The following is a 21,649-nucleotide window of genomic DNA, read 5'->3' on the forward strand; positions in this document are numbered from 1 at the left end:
TGCCCAACATTTATGTTTATTAAAAAGTGACATAAACAAACAAAGCCTGTACAAAAGAAATCCCGAATCACTCATCACTCTGAAACAGTAATCTTGAGAGACATTATCGCCTGGGACCCCCTCTTCCTCTGCCACGGCCACGTCCTCTTCCTCTACCCCGGCCTCGGCCTCTTCCTGCAACTGAAAGCAAAGCAAAGGAAAGCAAGTTAAATTATGGTATGTATGGCAGTATGGTGACCTGAACATAAGAACACCATTTACTCTCACACTCTCTTTAGAGATCTCCACTAGCAGCACACTCCTGGATGGAGTTCCAGGCTCCTGACTTCAGCCTGGCTCAGCCATGGCCACTGTGGCCATCTAGGGAGTGATGGTAAATGGAAGATCTCTCTCTCTGTAACTCTCCTTTTAAACAAATAAATCTTCTAAAAAACATTTTTTGTCTTTGTATCATTTCTCAAATTCATTACAAAATAAAATGCAAGTGATACAAACTTCATACAAGATGGAAGAGAAATTGCATCAAATCTCTCAGTGTGGATACCATGTGCTAGATTTTTGGTTACGAAGTAGAATGCAAGCAAATGCATTGAAAATTGAGAACATTTAAATGTATTACATCAAATAACAACCACAGAACCTTAGAAGACACTTGACACAATCATAATCTAGGACTTGAATCCATCCGATGACTATTCCTGTCATCCTAATCAGCTGAGTGACTACCTGTAAAATATCCAGACCCTTTCTCCTGTCTTGCACCTGCACTACTGGCTACCAGATCTCTATTTCCCAAGGTAGGCAAATATAATCTTTTCCTGGGAAAACCAGATCTACAAAAAGACTTCCAGTTCCTGAAATTCTGGGTCTTCTTAGGAAAGAGAGCAACTCACTAAACTCTAGAGGGATATCCATTAGATATGAAGCCCAGCCGCCTCCTCAAACTTCCCTTTTCAGGGTCCTCATTAAACAATGGACAGCCAAAGCTCTCAAGATACTTAAGCAAACATTTAATGTTAAAGAACAGATAAACCAAATAGAGAAAACAATACCAAGAACAAATAAAAAAACAGAACTGTAATATCCTATTAGTGAAAAAAAATATTGCATTCATAAAAACAAGAACAGGATTCTTCTAAAAATAATTAAATGAACAAAGAGCTTTGAAAATTAAGTATGTGTTAGACTGGAAAATAAGGTCCAGAAGGCAGAGAAAAAAAAACGAGAGGAAAAAAGAAATCAGCATCCGTAAGGTCCAACCATTAAAGAAGGGCAAGCAAAAGGGAGGATGGCCAGCGCCATGGCTCAATAGGCTAATCCTCTGCCTGCGGCACCGGCACACCGGGTTCTAGTCCCAATCAGGGCGCCATATTCTGTCCCGGTTGCTCCTCTTCCAGTCCAGCTCTCTGCTGTGGCCCGGGAAGGCAGTGGAGAATGGCCCAAGTGTTTGGGCCCTGCTGCACCCTCATGGGAGACCAGGAGAAGCACCCGGCTCCTGGCTTCGGATCAGCGCAGCGTGCCAGCCATAGCAGCCATTTGGGGGGTGAACCAACGGAAGGAAGACCTTTCTCTCTCTCTCACTGTCTAACTCTGCCTGTCAAATAAAAACAAAACAAACAAACAAACAAAAATCTCTGGAGCTTTTTAAGGGGAAAAATAAAAGGGCAAGCAAAAGGGAAGAAATTACCAAAGTTAAACAATAAGTTTCTTGGCTATAAAGAGCAAGAATATCCACACTGAATGGTCTGCCTGGCCGGCGCCGCGCTCACTAGGCTAATCCTCCACCTGCGGTGCCAGCACCCCAGGTTCTAGTCCCGGTCAGGGCGCCGATTTCTGTCCCGGTTGCTCCTCTTCCAGGCCAGCCCAATGCTATGGCCCGGGAGTGCAGTGGAGGATGGCCCAAGTGCTTGGGCCCTGCACCTGCATGGGAGACCAGGAGGAAGCACCTGGCTCCTGACTTTGGATTGGCACTGTGCACCGGCTGCAGCACATCGGCCGTAGCGGCCATTTGGGGGGTGAACCAACGGAAGGAAGACCTTTCTCTCTGTCTCTCTTTCTCTCACTAACTCTGCGGGGGGGGGGGGGGGGGGAGAGTCTGTCTACTACCCAGAGCAACAAAATGGAAGGGGAGAAAAGGAGAAAAGATCGGAGGTGATGGCAAGAGAACCCTATGCCAAATCTTTAAGGAATTTCATAATATCAGGAATAGAGTCAATCTGTAAATCTTCTAAAGTGGCAAGAATGGGAACCAGGTCATGTACTAGAAAACAGGAAATAAAAATACCAATCTTTTTTACAGTAATATCAGGAGCTACAATAAACAGATGCACACATGACAAGAAAATTCTAAAAAACAACAAAACCTCCTGTGCTGTTGCCAAATATTTGTATTCTGAATACAGTATAAGTACACCATTCACAAAAGCATATATAATCCCTCGAACTTACCAGCTTCCCTTTTCTTAGATTTCACCTTGGGTTCAACATCCACAAGTAGTGTATCCAGAGGTAAACTGTCCGGTAGAATAAAATAGCGAATGTTATTCCCTCGAATACTCAGTGTTTCCAGCTGTACAGGTTCTCTGTTCTTCAGGGTCATCTTCACGGCTTTAAGATGCGTATTCATGCTGACATCTACACCTGGAAGGGAAAAAGCAGGACAATTACTAGCACGAAAAGGAAGGCAACCAATTAATCTATGAAGTCATGGTAAATACTATATTACAGATGAGAACCATTTGCTACAAAGGAAGTTTCCATAACACAAATTAGCACATATGCAATGGGTAAATGGAGGAGGAATGTCAGCCTAAGTCTGTATTCATTCCTTCCTAGAGGTTTTGCCAGTTACATTTGCAGAAGTGAATGAAGAAAGCCTGGTGGAAACCTGCCTGTTACACATGCTTTATGCCCACCAACCCAAGGATACTCCTCCTATCTTAGGTTTGGCCAAGTATTTATGGCAAGATTCTTTAAAAAAAAAAAAAAAAAAAAAAAGTGTCATATATTGTCCCCATAATTTCATTATATTGCATTCCACCATGTTATCCTCACTTTAAAAAAAAAATGTAAATTTATTTGTTTGAAAGGCACAGCAGAGAGACAGAGAGATTCTCCACCTGCAGTTTGATTCCCCAAACACCCAAAACAGCAGGGCAGGGCCAGGCCAAAGCTGGGGACCTGGAATTTCTAGGTCTCCCATGTGGGCAGCAGGTACTCAAACACTTGACGTATCATCTGCTGCCTCCCAGAATAAGCATCAGTAGGAAGCTAGATTGGACTAGGATTTGAATCAGTCCCAAGAGGTAGTTTAACCCACTGTGCCACAAAGTCTGCCCTACTATTCTCACTTTTCTTTTTTTAAAGATTTATTTATTTTACTTAAAGTCAGAGTTACACAGAGAGAGGAGAGGCAGAGAGAGAGAGAGAGAGCGCGCGCGAGCGAGCGCGGGTGAGAGAGAAATCTTCCATCCGATGGTTCACTCCCCAATTGGCCGCAATGGCCAGAGCTGCGCCAATCCAAAGCCAGGAGCCAGGAGCCTCCTCGGGGTCTCCCATGCGGGTGCAGGGGCCCAAGGACTTGGGCCATCTTCTACTGCATCCCAGGTCACAGCAGAGAGCTGGACAGGAAGTGGAGCAGCCAGGTCTCGAACGGGCGCCCATATGGGATGCTGGCGCTTCAGGCCAGGCGTGTTAACCTGCTGCGCCACAGCGCCAGCCCCCTTACTTTTGTTTTCAAAGTCTTATATTTACTGTAACATTTATTAGTAGGAATTTAGAGTGCATTTTTAACTAACCTTTTAAAAACAACTATTATTTGAGAAGCAAAGAAAGATAGAGCTCCCATCTGCTGATTCACTCCCCAAATGCCCACAATGGCTGCAGCTGAAGCTAAAGCCAAAGGCAGGAGTTGGGAACTCAGCCCAGGTCTTCCATGTGAATGACAGGAACCCAATTACTTGAGCTAGCATTGTGGCCTGCCAGGGTCTGCATTAGCTGGAAGCTGAAGTCATGAGCCAGAGCTAGGTACTGAAATCAGGGAAGGCAGTGGAGGAAGACCCAAGTGCTCAGGTCCCCGCACCCATGTGGGAAATCTGGAAGAAGTTCCCGGCCCTTGGGTTTGGCCTGGCCCAGCCCTGGCTGTTGTGGCCATTTGGGGAATGAACCAGCAGATGGAGGATCTGTCTGTCTCTGTAACTTTCTTTCAAATAAATAAAGTAAATCTTTTTTAAAAATTACATATAAACTTAGAATTTAAATATTTCAGAGTGGGGCACAAATAAAGACAGTTTTCTCTCAATTCTTTTGAAATTTTACAACTTCCTGGAATATCTACTATAAGCAAAGAACTGAAGTAGACATTAAATATGAAATACACAATATTATTAAGACAATGAGTTAGACACATAATATAGCCCTGCTTCTTGCCTTCAAGAATAGGAACCACAAATTCTAATAAAAAAAAAAAAGTTTCAAATGCATTTTGGAACAATTCAAGGAAAAGAAATACACAAGCAAAGGCATAAAAGCAAGAAAATAGGATAAACTAGGTAATTTGGTTTGGTTGTAGAGCAAGTATGTAAAGTAAAAAGTCAATTAAATAATTCATACCAAAAAATAAGGATCTGTACTATAATTAAAAGTAAAATGAATTCTGGTTTTCATGTTTAAGAGATGAAGAATAAGTGTTATAAAGTCATCAATCTCCATACCTGTGATTGTTCCATGGACCTGTGTTCCATTCTTCAATTCAATGGTTACAGTTTCATGACTCAATTTCATCAAAAATCTATAAAAATAATTAGAACACAATCAATGGTTTTTACTTTTAACATTCATTTATGAAGGAACCTAATAATACTAACAAATTATCATTTGGACATTCCTGATTCTCAAAAATCTCATAAAATTCTCATTATACAGATTAGCTTCAAACACAGATAAGATCCTAGACTCATTATAAGCCATAAAAAAGAAATCAAGAATTGCGAAGTGAACAAGCAGATGAAAGATTCTCTCATCATCTCTAACTCTGCTTTTCAAATAAATAAATAAGAAAAAAAAAAAAGCCTCAGGGTTATACTGTTAAATCTAGCAATGCTTCTGGGGTATGTGCTTTGTTCAGGATGATGTTTTCTGGGCCAAAACTGCAGAAACAATGGTTTATGTTATTTTTAGAGCTTTAATGCACCTGAAATTTATTTCTTTTTCTATGCAGCATGAAGTAAATCTGACTTATTGTTTTCCACAACTGGATAACCAGTTACCTTAATAAGATATAAATGCATATAGTTAAGACACTGCTTGGAATGTCCATATCCCTTAATGGAATGCCAGAGCTCAAATCCCAGTTCTGCTACTAATTTCAGTTTCTTGCTAATGTGAACAATGGGAGGCAACAGATGATGGCTTCAGTACTTCGGTCACAGCTACCATCCATATGGGAGACTTGAACTGAGTTCCTGGCTTTGGCCTGGCCCAGTTTCAGGTGTTTCAAGCATTTGGGGAGGAAACCAGTAGACAGAGATCTCTGCTATGTTTCTCTGTCATTCAAATAACATGAAAATAAATAAGACTTTATGTTTAAAAAATATATAATGAGGTGCCAGCATCGTGGCATAGCAGGTAAAGCTGCCACCTGCAGTACTGGCATCCCATATGGGCGCCAGTTCTAGTCCCATCTCCTCCACTTTTTTTTTTTTTTTTTTTTTTTTTTTTTTTTGACAGGCAGAGTGGACAGTGAGAGAGACAGAGAGAAAGGTCTTCCTTTGCGGTTGGTTCACCCTCCAATGGCCGCCACGGCTGGTGCACTGCGGCCGGCGCACCGTGCTGATCTGAAGCCAGGAGCCAGGTGCTTCTCCTGGTCTCCCATGGGGTGCAGGGCCCAAGCACTTGGGCCATCCTCCACTGCCTTCCTTGGCCACAGCAGAGAGCTGGCCTGGAAGAGGGACAACTGGGACAGAATTCAGCGCCCCAACCGGGACTAGAACCCAGTGTGCCGGCGCCGCAAGGCGGAGGATTAGCCTAGTGAGCCGCGGCGCTGGCCTCTCTCTGTCTCTCTTAACTCTTTCAAATACATAATTAAAATCTTAAAAAATAAATCCTATGATTCATATTATTTTAAAAAAACATATATATAAACGGAATAGTCCATTGTTTCTCATTTCATTTAGAATCTTGTTCTCTTTTTATTTTTATTATGATCTATTTTAGAGGAGAAAAAGTTGAAGGGCTCACAAATTACTAAACTGTTGCCATTATTCCCCTATTCAGCCTTTCTAAACACACATCATTACAGACTTTCACAGTATCATCACCTTATCATCTGTAATAAACTGCAGGCATTTATGACACTTCAGTATCTATTTCCTAATGAGGACATTCTCCCACATAACCATAATTCCACAATCACATCCAAGAAAATAATAATCACAATATCATCTAACAGGGTACAGATTCAAAATTTCATAATACTTTGTAGATCCCATCATACATGGCAATAGATTACACTTAATGGCTCATGTAGGAACACTTATTCTTCCCCACAAGACTCTTTTTGAGGGTAAGGATCACAACATCTCATGTCTAATCCCAGATTTTAATGGGCACTGAATAATGTGGGCTGAATATTTCAATAATCAAAGAGAAGCAACCATAAAACACCAACTTTTTAAGTGGTATAGACAGCCATTACAAAGGAGGTAATGGGCTATATTAAGCCCCGCCTTAGAAAGTTCATCTGTTGGGGCAGGTGTTATGGTATAGCTGATTAAGCTGCAGCCTGTAACACAAGCATCCTGTATGGGCGCCAGTTGGAGTCCAGCCTGCTCCACTTCCCATCCAGCTCCTCGTTAATGTGCCTGGAAAAAGTGGTGGAAAATAGCCCAAGTGCTTCAGCCCCTGCACCCACATAAGATACTGGAAGAAAGCTCCTGGCTCTGGCCTTGCCCAGTCCTGGCAGTTGCAGCCATTTGGGAGTGAACCAGCAGATGAAATACATATCTACATCTCTATTACTCTGCATTTCAAATAAATCTTAAAAAAAAAAAAAAACTTCATCTGTTCTCATGTAAAGATCCATGAGTTGAAACTTTTCATGTCTGATATCAGAAAAAAATGTTGCTTTCAAAGAATTGTTAATGCTTTCTTTCACCAGATTTAATCTAGTACTAAATTTAATTTTTAAAAGATTTACTTATTTCAAAGGCATAGGAACAGAGAGAAAGAAGGGAAGAGATCTTCATCTGGTGGTTCACTCCCCAAATGGCCACAATAGCTGGGGTTGTGCCAAGACAAAGTCAGCAACCAGGAACTTCACCTGGGTCTCCCAGGTGGTTTGGCAGGAACTCCAATACTTGAGTCGTCACCAGCAGCTTTCCCAGGCACACTAGCAGGAAACTGGGTCAGAAGTGGAATAGCCAGGACTGAAACAGGACTCCAATATGGGATATGGGTATCCCAAGCAACACCTTAACTCATTAACTCACTGTCCCACAATGTCTAGCTATAAATTTAATTATTTATAACTATATTACCTTGCCGGCGCCATGGCTCAATAGGTTAATCCTCCGCCTGCGGCGCCAGCACACAGGGTTCTAGTCCCGGTTGGGGCGTCGGATTCTGTCCTGGTTGCCCTTCTTCCAGGCCAGCTCTCTGCTATGGCCCGGGAGTGCAGTGGAGGATGGCCTACCTAAGTCCCTGGGCCCTGCACCCCATGGGAGACCAGGAGAAGCACCTGGCTCCTGCCTTTGGATCAGTGTGGTGCGCCAGCTGCAGCAGCCATTGGAGGGTAAACCAATGGCAAAAGAAAGACCTTTCTCTCTCTCTCTCTCTCTCTCTTTCTCTCACTGTCCATTCTGCCTGTCAAAAAAAAAGTGAAACAAAAAAATAACTATATTACCTTAAGATTTTAATCTAACAGTTTCCTTCCACGATCAGATTTTTATCTTTTATTGTAATTAGCTTACTCAGTAAAACTTTTACTATAAAGATTATTCAGACTGTTTTTGGAAGTAGGCAGGATCAAGCTAAAACTAAAATACCTTTGAAATTAAGCAATCTTTGACATGGAAATAAAGGGAAAACAACATAAAACAGACCTCTGAAAAAATTAAAATATATTTCAGCATGTACAAGGATGTTTCTTTGGTCTGTCCCTGTGCTAGGTAACGAGGATTTAAAATGAGTTAAGCCTCAAGGAGTTCCAAGTCTAGTAGGAATGTCAGATGGGTAAAAGGTATTTTAAAGTGACTATAAATTGTAGAATGCCATGGATATATACAAAGGTGTACCAGGAACATAACACAACACAGGGAAGAGGGAGTCAGATCTCAGTGGACTTTTATTAAGGAAAATTGAAAATACACAACAAAATTAAATCAGAACACTTAGTAGTAAGAAACAGCACTTTCAGAGGAATTACAGGTACTACTGATGGAATATTTAAAGAAAAATGAGTGGGGCTTGCATTGTGGCACAGCAGGTAAAGCTGCCCCTACAACGCCAGCAATCCCATATGGGCAGCAGTCTATGTCCTGGCTGCTCCATTTCAGATCTAAGTCCCTGCTGATGGCCTGGGAAAAGCAGAAGATGGACCAAGAACCTCCTTCTTTCCCCATGTCTCTCTGTAACATTGACTTTTAAATAAGTAAATAAATATTTTTTAAAAATGCGTAATGAATTAAGCAGCTTCCTTCCAGAGACCCCCACACTGTTAAAGAATTCCTTTAGGAGAGCTGCTGGAAAGTTTTCATCGATGAAGTAGCATCCTACGGTGATAGTTCATATTTTTAAAAATTATTTGAGAGGAGGGAGGAAGGGGAGAAGGGACAGAGAACAAATACGCACTACCATCCATTGGTTCACATCCCACATGCCCACACTGGGTCCTCACTCAATCCAGACCTCCCACATGGGTGGCAGGAACCCATATCCTTGAGCTATCTGTTCCTTCCCCAGGGTCTGTATTAGCAGGAAGCTGGCACCAGGTGTGGTGCCAGGTAGCAAACCCTTGGGCACCTTAACCATTAAGCCAACATCCTACTCCTATAATTCACATTTTAAAGAGAACTTAAGGCAGATATTCAAAAACGTGGATTTAAGCAAAAGCACAATTTCTAGGAAGACAAATTAGGTGGCTAGAGTAGTGTAAGATAAAGCTACAGTAATCAAGAAATACGAATAATAGATAGATGAAACTAAATAGATAGCCCAGAAACAGACCTATATTTACAGATCTGATTTTCTACAAAGGTGTCAAACTGGTTATATGGGAAAAGGTAAATTTTTCAACAGGTGATGCTGGAATAACTGGAAATTCATATAATAAAACTGCACTTAGACTGGTAACTCACACCACTTACCAAAATACAAGAGATCATAAACCTAGACACAAAAAATTAGAACTATAAAGCTTTTTGAAAAAAGTAGGAGAATATCTTCATGATTTGAGCACAGACAGAAGTTTCTCTGAAAGTACAAAGAAGATAAAGCTGATAAATTAAGACTTCCTCAAAACAAACTGCTCATTAAGACACTACTGGGCCGGCTGCACAGCTCACTAGGCTAATCCTCCACCAGTGGCACTGGCACCCCGGGTTCTAGTCCCAGTTGGGGTGCCAGTTCTGTCCCGGTTGCTCCTCTTCCAGTGCAGCTCTCTGCTGTGGCCAAGGAAGGCAGTGGAGGATGGCCCAAGTGCTTGGGCCCTGCACCTGCATGGGAGACCAGGAGGAAGCACCTGGCTCCTGGCTTTGGATCAGCGCAGCGCGCCGGCCGTAGTGGCCATTTGGGGGGGGGGTGAACCAACGGAAAAAGGAAGACCTTTCTCTCTGTCTCTCTCTCTCACTAACTCTGCCTGTCAAAAATAAATAAATAAAAAAGAAAAGAAACTACTGGAGGGGCCGGTTCTGTGGCATAGTGGGTAAAGCTGCCACCTGCAGTGCTGGAATCACATATGGACACCAGTTCAAGTCCCAGCTGCTCCACTTCCTATCCAGCTCTCTGCTATGGCCTGGGAAACAGTGGAAAATGGCACAGGTCCTTGGGCCCCTGCACCCACCTGGGAGACCTGGAAGAAGCTCCTGGCTTCGGATCAACACAGCTCCGGCAGTTGTGGCCAATTGGGGAGTGAACCAGTGGATGGAAGACCTCTCTCTCTCTCTGCCTCTCCTTCTCTATGTGGCTCTGACTTTCAAATAAATAAACTCTTTAAAAAAGAAAAAGAAAAAAAAAAAAAAAAAAGACACTATTGGAGCCAGCGCTGAGGCGCGTGGGTTAAGCTGCTGCTACGATGCTGATATTTCACATGGATACCAGTTCGAGTCTCAGCTGCTTCATTTTTCCGGATTCAGCTCCCTGCTAATGAGCCTGAGAAACAGCAAATGGTGGCTCAAGTACTTGGGCCCCTGTCACCCATGTGCAAGACTCAGATGGAGTTCCTGGCTCCTGGCTTCAGCCTGGCCCAGCCACGGTGTCACACCACTTGGGGAGTGAACCAGCGGATGAAGAAGAAAGAGCTCTCTCTCTGTAACTCTTTCAAATAAATAAATCTTTAAAAAGACATTCACACTCTCTCTCTCTCTCTCTCTCTCTCTCTCTCTCTCGCTCTCACACACACACACACACACACACACACAAATTAACAAAATGAACTAGTAAACCACCAATTGGGATAAAATATATCTGACAGGGCCCAGTGTTTTGGCATAGTAGGTTAAGCCTCTGCCTTTGACACCAGCTTCCCATATGGGCACCGGTTCAAGACCTGGCTGCTCCTCTTTGGACCTAGTTACCTGCTTAATGCGCCTGAGAAAGCAGCAAAAGATGGCCCAAGTGCTTGGGCCCCTGCCACCCACATGGGAGACCCAGCAGACGCTCTGGGCTCCTGGCTTCAGCCTGACCCAGCCCTAGCTGTTGTGGTCAGTTGGGAAGTGAACCAGCGAACGAAGATCTCGCTCTCTTTCAAATAAATAAAAAATAAATCTTAAAAATATATATACATACGTATATGACAGAGGACTGGTATCCAGGATATACAGAATTGTAACAACCCAGTAATAAAAAGAAACCATCAAAATAAACAACAGATTCAAACATAACATCACAACAGATGTGCAAATAGCTAATAAGCATTAGTCATTAGAAAAATACAAACTAAAACTTAAGGAAACACTACCATATACCCACTAAAATCCATAAAATTAAGCAGATTGACAACAACAAATGCTGGTGAGGAAGTGGAGCAATTGGAAGTCTAACATATTGCTGTTAGAAGTTTAAAATGGTACAAGCACTTTGAAAAATGGTAGGGCATTTCTTATGAAGTTAAACATATCCTTACCCTATGTAGAATTCTGCATGTCTGCTCCTAAGTATACCCTATGTAGGATTCTGCATGTCTACTCCTAAGTATTTACCCAAGAAAAATCAAAGCTATGTATACAGAGATTTGCATAAGGATGTTCAAAACAGCTTTAAACAAAACATATCATTTTAAAACATACAATTGGACTACTATCCTACAATTAAATTTTTTTTTTTTTTTAAATACTGGGGGTGGGCGGCACTCAGCAGGTTAACCCTTTACTTGGGACAGCTTCCTATATTCCGTAACAGAGTGCAGGTTGTTGTACCAGCTGCTCTACTTCTGATCCAGCTCTCTGCTAATGCACCTAGGAAAACAACCCAAGATGGCCAGAGTGTTTGGGGCCCCTGTCACCCACGTGTGAGACCCAGACAGAATCCCTGGCTCCTGGTTTCAGTTGGCCCAGCCTGGGCTGTTGTGGCACTTAGAAAGCGAATCAGCAGTTGGGAGGCACTTCTCTGTGTTGCTCTGCCTTGTTTTAAATAAACAAATCTTTAAAGTAACAAAAAGCAAAACTAAATGTTGATGAATCTCAGGAGCATGCTAAGAAATCTTAAGCAAACATAAAAAAGACATATAGTCTTTTTTTATTCCAAAGAATAAATTCTACTGCAGGCAAAACTACAGTGGAAGAAACACATTGCTTTGGTGGATGTGGAGCTAAAAGTTGACTTGAGATAGCTTAAGGGAACTTCTTGAGGTTTTGGTATTTTACCATGGCAGGGGTTTGGGTTACACTAGTGTATAATTTTTCCACTCTCAGGAAATACACACTGAACTTCACTTAAGAAAGTGAAGTTTGTCTCCCTGGTTTTGGCTAGGGTGACAGGATAAGGATGATAATGCCACCAATTGAGATGCAGAAATAAATACAATGAGCATACACAAACTAATTAGTCAAACCATTTTCTTGAGGCAAGACACAAGAGGGTTTGTATCGACCTAGTACTTAAGACACAGAACAGGATTCAGCACACTCGTTAAAAATTACAGGGAAATTCTGCTAGAACATGTGCTATTTTCAAATGAGACAAACTGAATCTTCAGTGACCAAAAAAAAAAAAAAAAAAAAATCATTAAGATTCAAACGAGCAGGTATGGAGAAATATAAAAATACACTGAGTTCTGAGACTGTTATACAAAGTTATAATTCAAATAAGAATGAACATTCACATTAAATGTCTTCTCTACAAACTCCACCTATAAAGTATAACTGTATTTCAAACATACTAGATGTTAACCACTTATCTGTCTTCAGCACTAAACAAAAAGTTCCAAGGCAGGGATTCTTGCCTTTAAGAAAATTCTATTATCGGCACACAGTAACTGTAACAGGTGCCCCATAACTGGTCAGCACTGCCAGTCTCGACTTGGGAGGAAAGAAACTCGTCAAATACTTCCAACCGCTAGCTTAGTACCAGAAACCACCGCTGGGCTGCAGGCTCAGCCTCCATGTAAAGCACCAAAATCTAACCTATCTGCAAGCAGTTTGGAACTAATTACAAACATCAACAAACAATCCTTTAGTAGGCTCAACTAAGCAACACAATCGCAGAAAGGAAACCGGAGGAATTACCAGCTATGTGTAACCAGCCACAATCAAAAAGTATTGGCTTTTGCCTCATAGTGGGAGATTTTTCTGATCAAAAGTCTAGGGAGCATCGAGAGAGACCAAAAACTTTAAAATCACAACTTGCAAACTAGTTCCTCTCTGATCTAAAACATGCTGCAAGTAGGCTTCCTTATTTCCAGGATAAACTCCGTCTTCAGACCCACGGGAGCTCCATGCGCACAATGAGAATGGGTAACTAACGCGAGACCAAGCCACCTTCAAGGCCCCCAAGGCAGCAGGTGACAAGACGCTGCTCGGTCTTCAAGCCCGCCTCTTGGAAGACAGGCGAGGCTGAAGAACGATCGATCACGACCCGGAGCCGCGGCCAAGATGGGGCGCGCGCGGCGGGCGCCGCAGGCCGTTAGCAGGCCGCGCGCACGCGGCTTTCCCGCCTCCGGCCTCGGGGACCGCTCAGCTTCCCGAGCCCGGCCCGAACCCTTACGGCTCAGCCCCCGCCTCGCTCGGCCACCTCCTCACCTCACGAGCTTCATCGTAGCGGCGCAATCGTCCTTTCTGCTCGATAACGCAGAGAATGCAACTACCGAGGACCGGCTAGGCGTATGAATGGCCGGAAACGCCTACTCCACGGGCTCCGGACGTAGCGAGCGCGCGGAGCACTGTGGACGTGCGGCGGAAACGCCGAGGCCTTGCTGGGCCACTTTGCCTTCCGGCCAAGGGGAGCGCGACTGCGACCCCTCGCTGCCGGAGGTATGCATTGCAGAGGCTGAGGGCGTGACTGTCTGTCTAAGGAGAGGGCGATTTGAACAGTTAAATCCAATTAGCAGTCGCCATCACGCTTCGGCACGGCGGGGCGCGTTGGCGAAGCACCAAATACAACTTCCTCCGTGAACAAAGAGCGGTTTTGAGAGAAACACAGGTTATTGCGAATTCTGGTCCAACACCAAGAACCTTATTTAGCATTACTGATGAATCTGAAGAAAATTGCAGAATTATGTTTCCGAGACACAGTTGTCTGTTTTCCTCGTACTCAACGTCTCAGTAACATTCAACACACTTCAGTTTTGAAATACCTTCTGCCTTTGTTTCCCGGGCCAAGCACTCTGGGTTTCTCCCTAACCCACTAGCTGTTCTGTCTAGGCCTCTGAGTCTTTACACGTGTCAGGATGCTTCAGGGCTTACAGCTGTAGTCCTTTTTAGGAAAACTTTCTCCTTTAGCCTGGGCGATCTCCTCCAAAACTATGGTTTTAATTTGTAAATCTAGATTGAACTTCATCCATGATCACCAGAACTCTAGGATGTTGTAAGGCAATGCTCATCAAACTTTAATGTGCACAGGACAGACCCAAGGAATTTTTTAAATAAAGATTTATTTATTTTGAAAATCAGAGTTAACAGAGAAAGAGGGAGAGACAGAGATCTTCCAACCATACGTTTTTCCCCAAGTGGCTGCAGCAGCCAAGGCAGAGCCAGGCTGAAGCCAGGAGCCCAGAGCTTCCTCCAGGTCTCCTACAAGGGTACAGAGGCCCAAGCACTTGGGCCATCTTCCGCTGCTTTCCCAGGTGCCTTAGCAGGGAGCTGGATCAGAAGTGGAGCAAGCCGGGACTTGAACTGGCACCCATGTGGGATGCTGGTGTTGTAGAGGCGGCTTTACCCGCTATGTCGCACCACCAGCCCCATTGAGGAAATTTGAAGATGAAAATTCTGGTTCAGTTGTTGTAGGGCCTGAAATTCTGCATTTCCAGAAGCCTTCAGTTGAAGATTTCCCTAGTCCATGGATCACAACTTGAGTAGCAAAGCTATGAGGCATATTTGTGAGCAGTCCTCACAACCTCTTCTCCCCTTTCTTCTCGAGAGTTCTCAGTATTCTTCTGGAGACGCACGTGGTCCTCAGGAAGCTGACTCTACCCTTTATGTCAATGATCAGGTTCCTTTACTTGTCCACATTAGGACTGATCCGACCAGACCTTTGCATAGAATGTTCTTCCCTTTTGAATGTAATAGATTGGTAGTAGTTCCTGGAGCTACTGGGAATGTCCATAGAACCAGAAAAACCAGCCTAAACATCGAATTTTTTTAAAAAAGAAATGGGAGGCCAGTGCTGTGGCCACCACCTGAAGTGCCCGGCATCCCATAGGGACCCTGGTTTAAGTCCCGGCTGCTCCACTTTCGATCCAGCTCTCTACTAATGTGCCTGGGAAAACAGTAGAAGATGGCCCAAGTCCTTGGGTCCCTGCACCCATGTGGAAGACCCAGAAGAAGCTCCTGGCTCCTGGCTCCTGGCTCCTGGCTTCGAATCGGCCCAGCTTCAGCCATTGCAGCCATTTGGAGAGTGAACCAGCGGATGGAAGACCTCTCTCTCTCTCTCTTTCTCTCTCTCTTCCTCTGCCTCTCTGTAACTCTGTTTCTCAAATTAGTAAATCTTAAAAAAAAAATAAATGAAAGGAAGGAAGGAAGAAACCTTCAAGTTCCAGCCCCACTCCTGATTCAGTGTCCTTGGATGATTCAAGTGGTTTGGTTCCTTCCATGAAGGAATGAACGTTGGAACCCTAGACTGAGTTCCTGCCTCCCAGCTCTGGGCTGGTCCAGCTCTGGCTGTTAAGGACATTTGCGAGTAGACCAGTAAATAGGAGACCTCTCTCTTTGGTTCTCTATCTCACTGTTGCTCTTGCTATCTTTTTTTTTTTTTTTTTTTTGAAAGGCAGAGTGGACAGTGAGAGAGAGAGAGACAGAGAGAAAGGTCTTCCTTTGCCGTTGGTTCACCCTCCAATGGCCGCTGCGGCCGGTGCGCTGCAGCCGGCGCACCGCGCTGATCCGATGGCAGGAGTCAGGAGCCAGGAGCCAGGTGCTTTTCCTGGTCTCCCATGGGGTGCAGGGCCCAAGCACCTGGGCCATCCTCCACTGCACTCCCTGGCCACAGCAGAGAGCTGGCCTGGAAGAGGGGCAACCAGGACTGAATCCGGCGCCCCAACCGGGACTAGAACCTAGTGTGCTGGCGCCGCTAGGCGGAGGATTAGCCTAGTGAGCCGCGGCGCCGGCCCTGCTCTTGCTATCTTTTCTTTTCTGCTCTCCCACTCATCTCCCTCTCTCTGCCTTTCAAATAAACAAAATAGATAAATTCTTAAAAACATTCAAACTCACAATAATACTAATGAGCCCGTAAATAAGAAATGATGCCAGGATGTGGTTATTTAAATTAAAATTTAAAAGAATTAAAAATTCAGTTCCTCGGTTACAAGTATTCATTAGCCATATGTAGCTATGGCTACCTTTTTGAATTGTGCAGATATCAATTATTTCCATCATCACATAAAGTCTGATTTATTAACAGACAGACATAGGGGTCCATTTGCTTGGGATTTTGCTGAATAGTCAGCCTCAAGCAAGAATTGCTCAGAGGAAAGTTTTATTTACTTATTTATTTGTGACAAGTAAAGGAGACATCAGGAAGGTACAGTTCCTCAAAGAAACTACCTCTTAGGGAGGCATTGTGGCATAACAGGTTAAGCTGCAGCCTGTGATGCTGGCATACCATATGGGTGCCTGTTTGAGTCCTAGCTGCTCCACTTTTTTTTTTTTTTTTTTTTTTTTTTTTATAGGCAGAGTGGACAGTGAGAGAGAGAGACAGAGAGAGAAAGGTCTTCCTTTTGCCGTTGGTTCACCCTCCAATGGCCGCCGCTGCAGCCGGCGCACCGCGCTGATCCTGGCAGGAGCCAGGAGCCAGGTGCTTTTCCTGGTCTCCCATGGGGTGCAGGGCCCAAGCACCTGGGCCATCCTCCACTGCACTCCCTGGCCATAGCAGAGAGCTGGCCTGGAAGAGGGGCAACCGGGACAGAATCCGGCGCCCCAACCGGGACTAGAACCCGGTGTGCCGGCGCCGCAAGGTGGAGGATTAGCCTATTGAGCCACGGCGCCGGCTCTAGCTGCTCCACTTCTAATGTAGCTCCTTGCTAATGTTCCTGGGAAAGCAGCAGAAGATGGCCCAAGTGCTGGGGCCCCTACACCCATGTGGGAGACTCCTGGCTTCGGACTGGCCCAGCCCCAACTGTTGTGTCCATTTGGGTAGTGAACCAGCAGATGGAATATCTCTTTCTCTGTCTCTCCTTCTCTTTCTCTGTAACTCTGCCTTTCAAATAAATAAAATAAATGTTTATTAACAACAACAAAAAAGACACTACCTCCCAGAGAAACAGCTGGCCAGAGCTTTCATATGGAAGGTTAGGTGTGCATCCAGCATGTAGAAAATGGGGAGAGGAGGCTCTTCCTGTTCAACGAACACACATCTTTATAAATTGTTGGCTCAAAAATCTGAGACTAGTTTCTTGTAGCTTCCCTTGTTAGTGGAGGTCTGGCTGCTTCTGAGTACAACTTCAAGACTAGCTGTCCTGCAACACCCTCTGAGAAACAAATAGAGCAGGCAGACTGTTACAGAACCTCTGCATGTGTTCTTGTGCTGGCCCCCAAACTCTTAGTTATTTGCATGTCTGTTTCCTTCTTAGCATTTATTTGCTCATTGTAGGGCATGGGGGTGTAAAATATCTGCAAGCAGAGAGTGAAGCCTGTTCTGTTCACTGCACAGCCCCAGCCTCTGGAATAGTGCTTTGCACGTTTCTTCCAAATAAATTATTTGTGAAGGGGCTGGTGTTGTGGTATAGCGGGTAAAGCTGCCACCTGCAGTGCTGGCATCCCATATGGGCACTGGTTTGAGTTCCCACTGCTCCACTTCCAATCCAGCTCTCTGCTATGGCCTGGAAAAGCAGCAGAAGATGGCCCATGTCCTTGGGCCCTGGCACCCACGTGGGAGACCTGGAGGAAGCTCCTGGCTTTGGATCAGCGCAGCTCCGGCCATTGCAGCCACTTGGGGAGTGAACCACCAGGATGCAAGACCTCTCTCTCTGCCTCTCTGTAACTCTGCCTTTCAAATAAATAAATAAATTAAAAAAAAAAAAGTGTTGCTTGTGTTAAGTGTTAGCTGGATTTCAGTCATTTTCAAATGTAAAAAAAGATATATTTTGTTTGCATTATCAAGCATTACTTTCTTTTTTTTTTTAAAGATTTTATTTATTTATTTGAGAAGTAGAGTTACAGACAGTGAGAGGGAGAAACAGAGACAAAGGTTTTTCATCCTTTGTTTCACTCCCCAAATGGCCGCCACTGCTTGAGCTGTGCCTATCCGAAGCCAGGAGCCAGGTGCTTCTTACTCATCTCCCATATGGGTGCAGGGGCCCAAGGACTTGGGCCATCCTCCACTACTTTCCCAGGCCGCCACAGCAGAGAGCTGGATCGGAAGAGGAGCAGCCAGGACTAGAACCTGTGCCTATATAGGATGCTGGCACTGCAGGCAGAGGATTAACCTACTGCGCCATGACACTGGCCCCTAAGCATTATTTTTCTAAGTATCATAAAGTCTGTCTTCTTATCTAGGAACTCTCTGAGAAAAAAATATTGTTTTACTATTCCCAGAATCCTTCTAAATTAAACTTTTTCTTTTTTTTCAATTGTGAGCTACACTCCTCTATCAGGTCAATGGTAGGTCTCTCATTAACCATTATTTGCAAAACCCAAACCCTTTTAATGTTTTAAAAGTTGCTTTAAAATTTTTTAAAAAGGATTTTCAGTTAATCTGAGAAGAGGGAGAGCAAGAGAGTGAGAGAGTGAGAGATCTTCTATCCACTGGTTCACTCATTAAGTGTTCACAGCAGCTGAGTCTGAGCCAGGCTGAAGTTAGGAGTCACGAACTCAATTAGGTCTCCCACACTGATGGCAGGGATCCAACTACTGGACCCATCACCTGCTGCCTCCCACAGTGCACATTAACAGGAAACTGGAATCAGAAGCAGGGTTAGGACATGAACTCAGGCTCCTTGATACAGGATGTGGGTGTCCCAAGCATCATCCTAACCACTGCAACAAATGCCTCCTCCCCCCAAAATCCAATTTCTTTACTCTTTTCTGGAGGAGAGTGAAAGCTAAGCCAAGGAAGAAATGTGTTCAGATGATCATGGTTATTTTTTAATGCACAAAGAAATGAAATGAACCCAACTTCTAGAAGGAAAAGCAAATTTTGCCAAGTTTGGTATTACAAAATAATTAAGATTTAATCTATCTACAAATTGAGGCCGGTGCCGTGGCTCATTAGGCTAATCCTCCGCCTAGTGGCGCCGGCACACTGGGTTCTAGTCCTGGTCGGGGCACCGGATTCTGTCCCGGTTGCCCCTCTTCCAGGCCAGCTCTCCGTTGTGGCCAGGGTGTGCAGTGGAAGATGGCCCAGGTGCTTGGGCCCTGCACCCCATGGGAGACCAGGAAAAGCACCTGGCTCCTGGCTCCTGCCATCGGCTCAGTGCGGTACGCCGGCCGCAGCGTGCTGGCTGCGGCGGCCATTGGAGGGTGAACCAACGGCAAAAGGAAGACCTTTCTCTCTGTCTCTCTCTCTCACTGTCCACTCTGCCTGTCAAATAAATAAATAAATAAATAAATAAATAATCTATCTACAAATTGAGACCTCTAATATTAATCAGAAATGAAAAATATTCAAAAGGATAATATTCAAGAAAATTTATTTTTCCCACAAACTATCTGTGCTCTTTCACAGCATGTTTAGGAAAGTGACTTTAGTTTTTTAAAAGAAAACCTAGAGTAAGTTTCAGACATGAATTATACATCAAATTACTTATGTACCAAAAATAAATGCATATGAAGTGACTTCAAAAAGTTCATGGGAAATGGACTTTAAAAAGATGAGTTTATTTTGGGGCCTGTGTTGTGGCACAGCTGGCTAAGCCACCACTTGTAATGCTGGCATCCTGTACTGGAGTATCGTACTGGCTGCTCCACTTCCCATCCAGACCCCTGCTAATGTGCCCGGAAGACACAGGAAGATTGCTTAAGGACTTTGGTACCTGCCACCCACCTGGGAGACTAGGATGGAGTTCCTGGCTCCTGGCTTCAGCTTGGCCCAACCTAGCTGTTAGGACCATTTGGGGAGTGAACTAGTGGATTAAAGATCTTTTTCTGTCCCTCTCTGTTTTTTACCTTCCAAATAAACAAATAAATCTTAAAAAGATAGGTTTATTTTTGTGCAAAAACTTTGAAACTCATGCACAAAAAAAGGTTTTGTACTCTTTTACATTGTAATTATATATATTATGAAAAAACTATGCATGAATTTCAAAAATATTTTGCTTCAAAATAAATTCATTGTCCATTTTATTGTTGCACGACCTTTTTGAAACATTCTTATGACTTCTTACGGTGTCGGACATTTGTAAGGACTCCTATGCTCCTGCTGGAGGCTAATACAATAGGGTGGAACAGGTCACTCAGGAGCAGAGACCTGTTTCATGGGACTGGAAACTTGTACATCCCCATTGTGTGTATTTATGCCAGAAAGTGAGTTACTAAAGATAAAGTGGTTAACCAATGAAAAGTAATCATAGATTTCTGATACTCTAAAGGTGAAAGCAAACTGGTGGGTCAGAGCCACAGGCAAATGATTAGCTTTAAGCAGGCTAGCAATTTACTCCTGACTTTTTCCCAATTGGAGCCATCTGGCATATTAGCCATTAGACAACTATGAGGTACTAGGGGTGGAGGTCGGGGCGGTGACCAGGTCTTTGCCAAGTTAACTCAACCCAGGGTAATGTGAAGAACGGCCTCACCCATCAACACTCTAGCCATAAAATCTCAACGAATCTGCTCACGGCAATTTTGTGGAAAATGTTAAAAAAAAAACAGGCTTGACAGAGAGCACAATTAGGTTGGAAGTCGGATTCAAAAAAGAAGCAGTTAGGGGAGAACCCATTCTTCGTCTCTCCTGCATGGTACAAGCACCAATTCATCCATCCTCACAATTCTGCAATCGTGGAAAGAATAGCACCTTAAGTGTATTCAAAAGCAGCGTGAGAACTAGTGACAAAACCCTGGATTCCATCTCGAGCTTTCAAAGAGCCAAAGCCCTATCTGAACATCCGCCCCGGCTAACCCTAGTGGCACATTCTACCATTTCTTGCAGGCTCTTGTGCTCTCGCGCGCGAGGAGGGGGTGACGCCCTGAATTTTTTGGCGGCTCTGGAGTTCAGTTTCGGGTACTCCAGCGCGCCTTCCTTACACGGGCCCATATCGAAGATGAAAAAGCATTTGGACAAGACACCGCAGATAAAAAGACTCGAAGCCGACAGGCATTTTCCACCATTGCTGGGGGCCTGGTGGTGTTAATCCTGGAAATGACAGCAGGGAGGACCAGCGGCCGCCGCTAGGGGGCGCCCGCCGCTTCTCCGCCGGGCGCCCACCCGCGGAGACGCGCACACGCGAGGCCTCCCACCGCGCCTGCGCTAAGGATGGCCGCTGGCTCGCCTTTCCCCGACGCCCCAGCCGTCCGAGCCAGGGTGAAAATTGCGTGACACGCACCGAGCGTGGCGGCCATCTTCGTCTTCTGGGCACGTCAGCTGAGCCGGTTAGGGCTGAAGAGGAGCGTTGCGCAAGCGCATCCAAGACGGTCACAGGTAACTCCCATCTGACGGGCGAGGCGTCGCCGTCGTCGCCGGAAGTTTGGTGTTTGCGCCGCGGGGAGGCGGCGGTCGCGGCAGAAGCAGCTGAGTGTCTCCGGGTACCCGGATGTGAGGCGATCTGCCGGCTGCAGTTGGACTCCCGGGCCGGGCAAAGAAAGGTACGCGAGCGTCTCTGACGGCCCCGCCGCTTACGACCGCACCTCGGGTTTGC

At 44.7% G+C, this 21,649-nt stretch overlaps 2 protein-coding genes across 21 annotated transcripts in view; one reads left to right on the forward strand and one right to left on the reverse strand.

Moving 5' to 3' along the window:
• Positions 1-21,471, reverse strand: SNRPD1 (small nuclear ribonucleoprotein D1 polypeptide). 4 transcript variants are annotated; one of them, XM_089305858.1, is made up of 5 exons: positions 13,452-13,583; positions 10,058-10,204; positions 4,713-4,789; positions 2,449-2,640; positions 1-180 (listed from the first exon to the last, which is right to left on the reverse strand). In XM_089305858.1, exons 1-5 carry the CDS (start codon positions 13,463-13,465, stop codon positions 104-106), a joined length of 507 nt encoding a protein of 168 aa, XP_089161984.1. In that variant the 5' UTR covers positions 13,466-13,583; the 3' UTR covers positions 1-103. The 4 variants fall into 4 exon arrangements, with proteins under 4 accessions (XP_089161984.1, XP_069906502.1, XP_008259353.1 ...); XM_070050401.2 differs by lacking the exons at positions 10,058-10,204; positions 13,452-13,583 and adding an exon at positions 21,338-21,471; XM_008261131.4 differs by lacking the exon at positions 10,058-10,204.
• The window catches only part of ESCO1 (establishment of sister chromatid cohesion N-acetyltransferase 1), a 67,941-nt gene continuing 67,585 nt past the window's right edge, over positions 21,294-21,649 (forward strand). For 12 of the 17 annotated variants that reach the window (XR_016214608.1, XR_011379405.2, XR_016214609.1 and 9 more), the window contains exon 1: positions 21,456-21,596. The gene's annotated coding sequence lies outside the window, so the exon portion shown is untranslated. Of the gene's footprint in view, positions 21,597-21,649 lie in introns of all 17 variants that reach the window. The other 5 variants (XR_016214610.1, XM_089305854.1, XM_089305856.1 and 2 more) reach the window with 3 other exon arrangements.

The sequence above is a fragment of the Oryctolagus cuniculus genome, chromosome 10, assembly GCF_051225735.1.
Source record: "Oryctolagus cuniculus isolate XC-2025 breed Fujian yellow rabbit chromosome 10, ASM5122573v1, whole genome shotgun sequence".
In the NCBI taxonomy this organism is placed as follows: Eukaryota; Metazoa; Chordata; class Mammalia; order Lagomorpha; family Leporidae; genus Oryctolagus; species Oryctolagus cuniculus.

Bases quoted from the DNA above. Each gene is read 5' to 3' on its own strand.
- SNRPD1 (XM_089305858.1), bottom strand. The intron at 4,790-10,057 runs GTGGGTGCAGGG...TTATTTTTATAG, and splicing joins GCTTCTTCCAGGTCTCCCAG to ATTTTTGATGAAATTGAGTC. The intron at 181-2,448 runs GTAAGTTCGAGG...CTTTGCTTTCAG, and splicing joins ATCTAAGAAAAGGGAAGCTG to TTGCAGGAAGAGGCCGAGGC.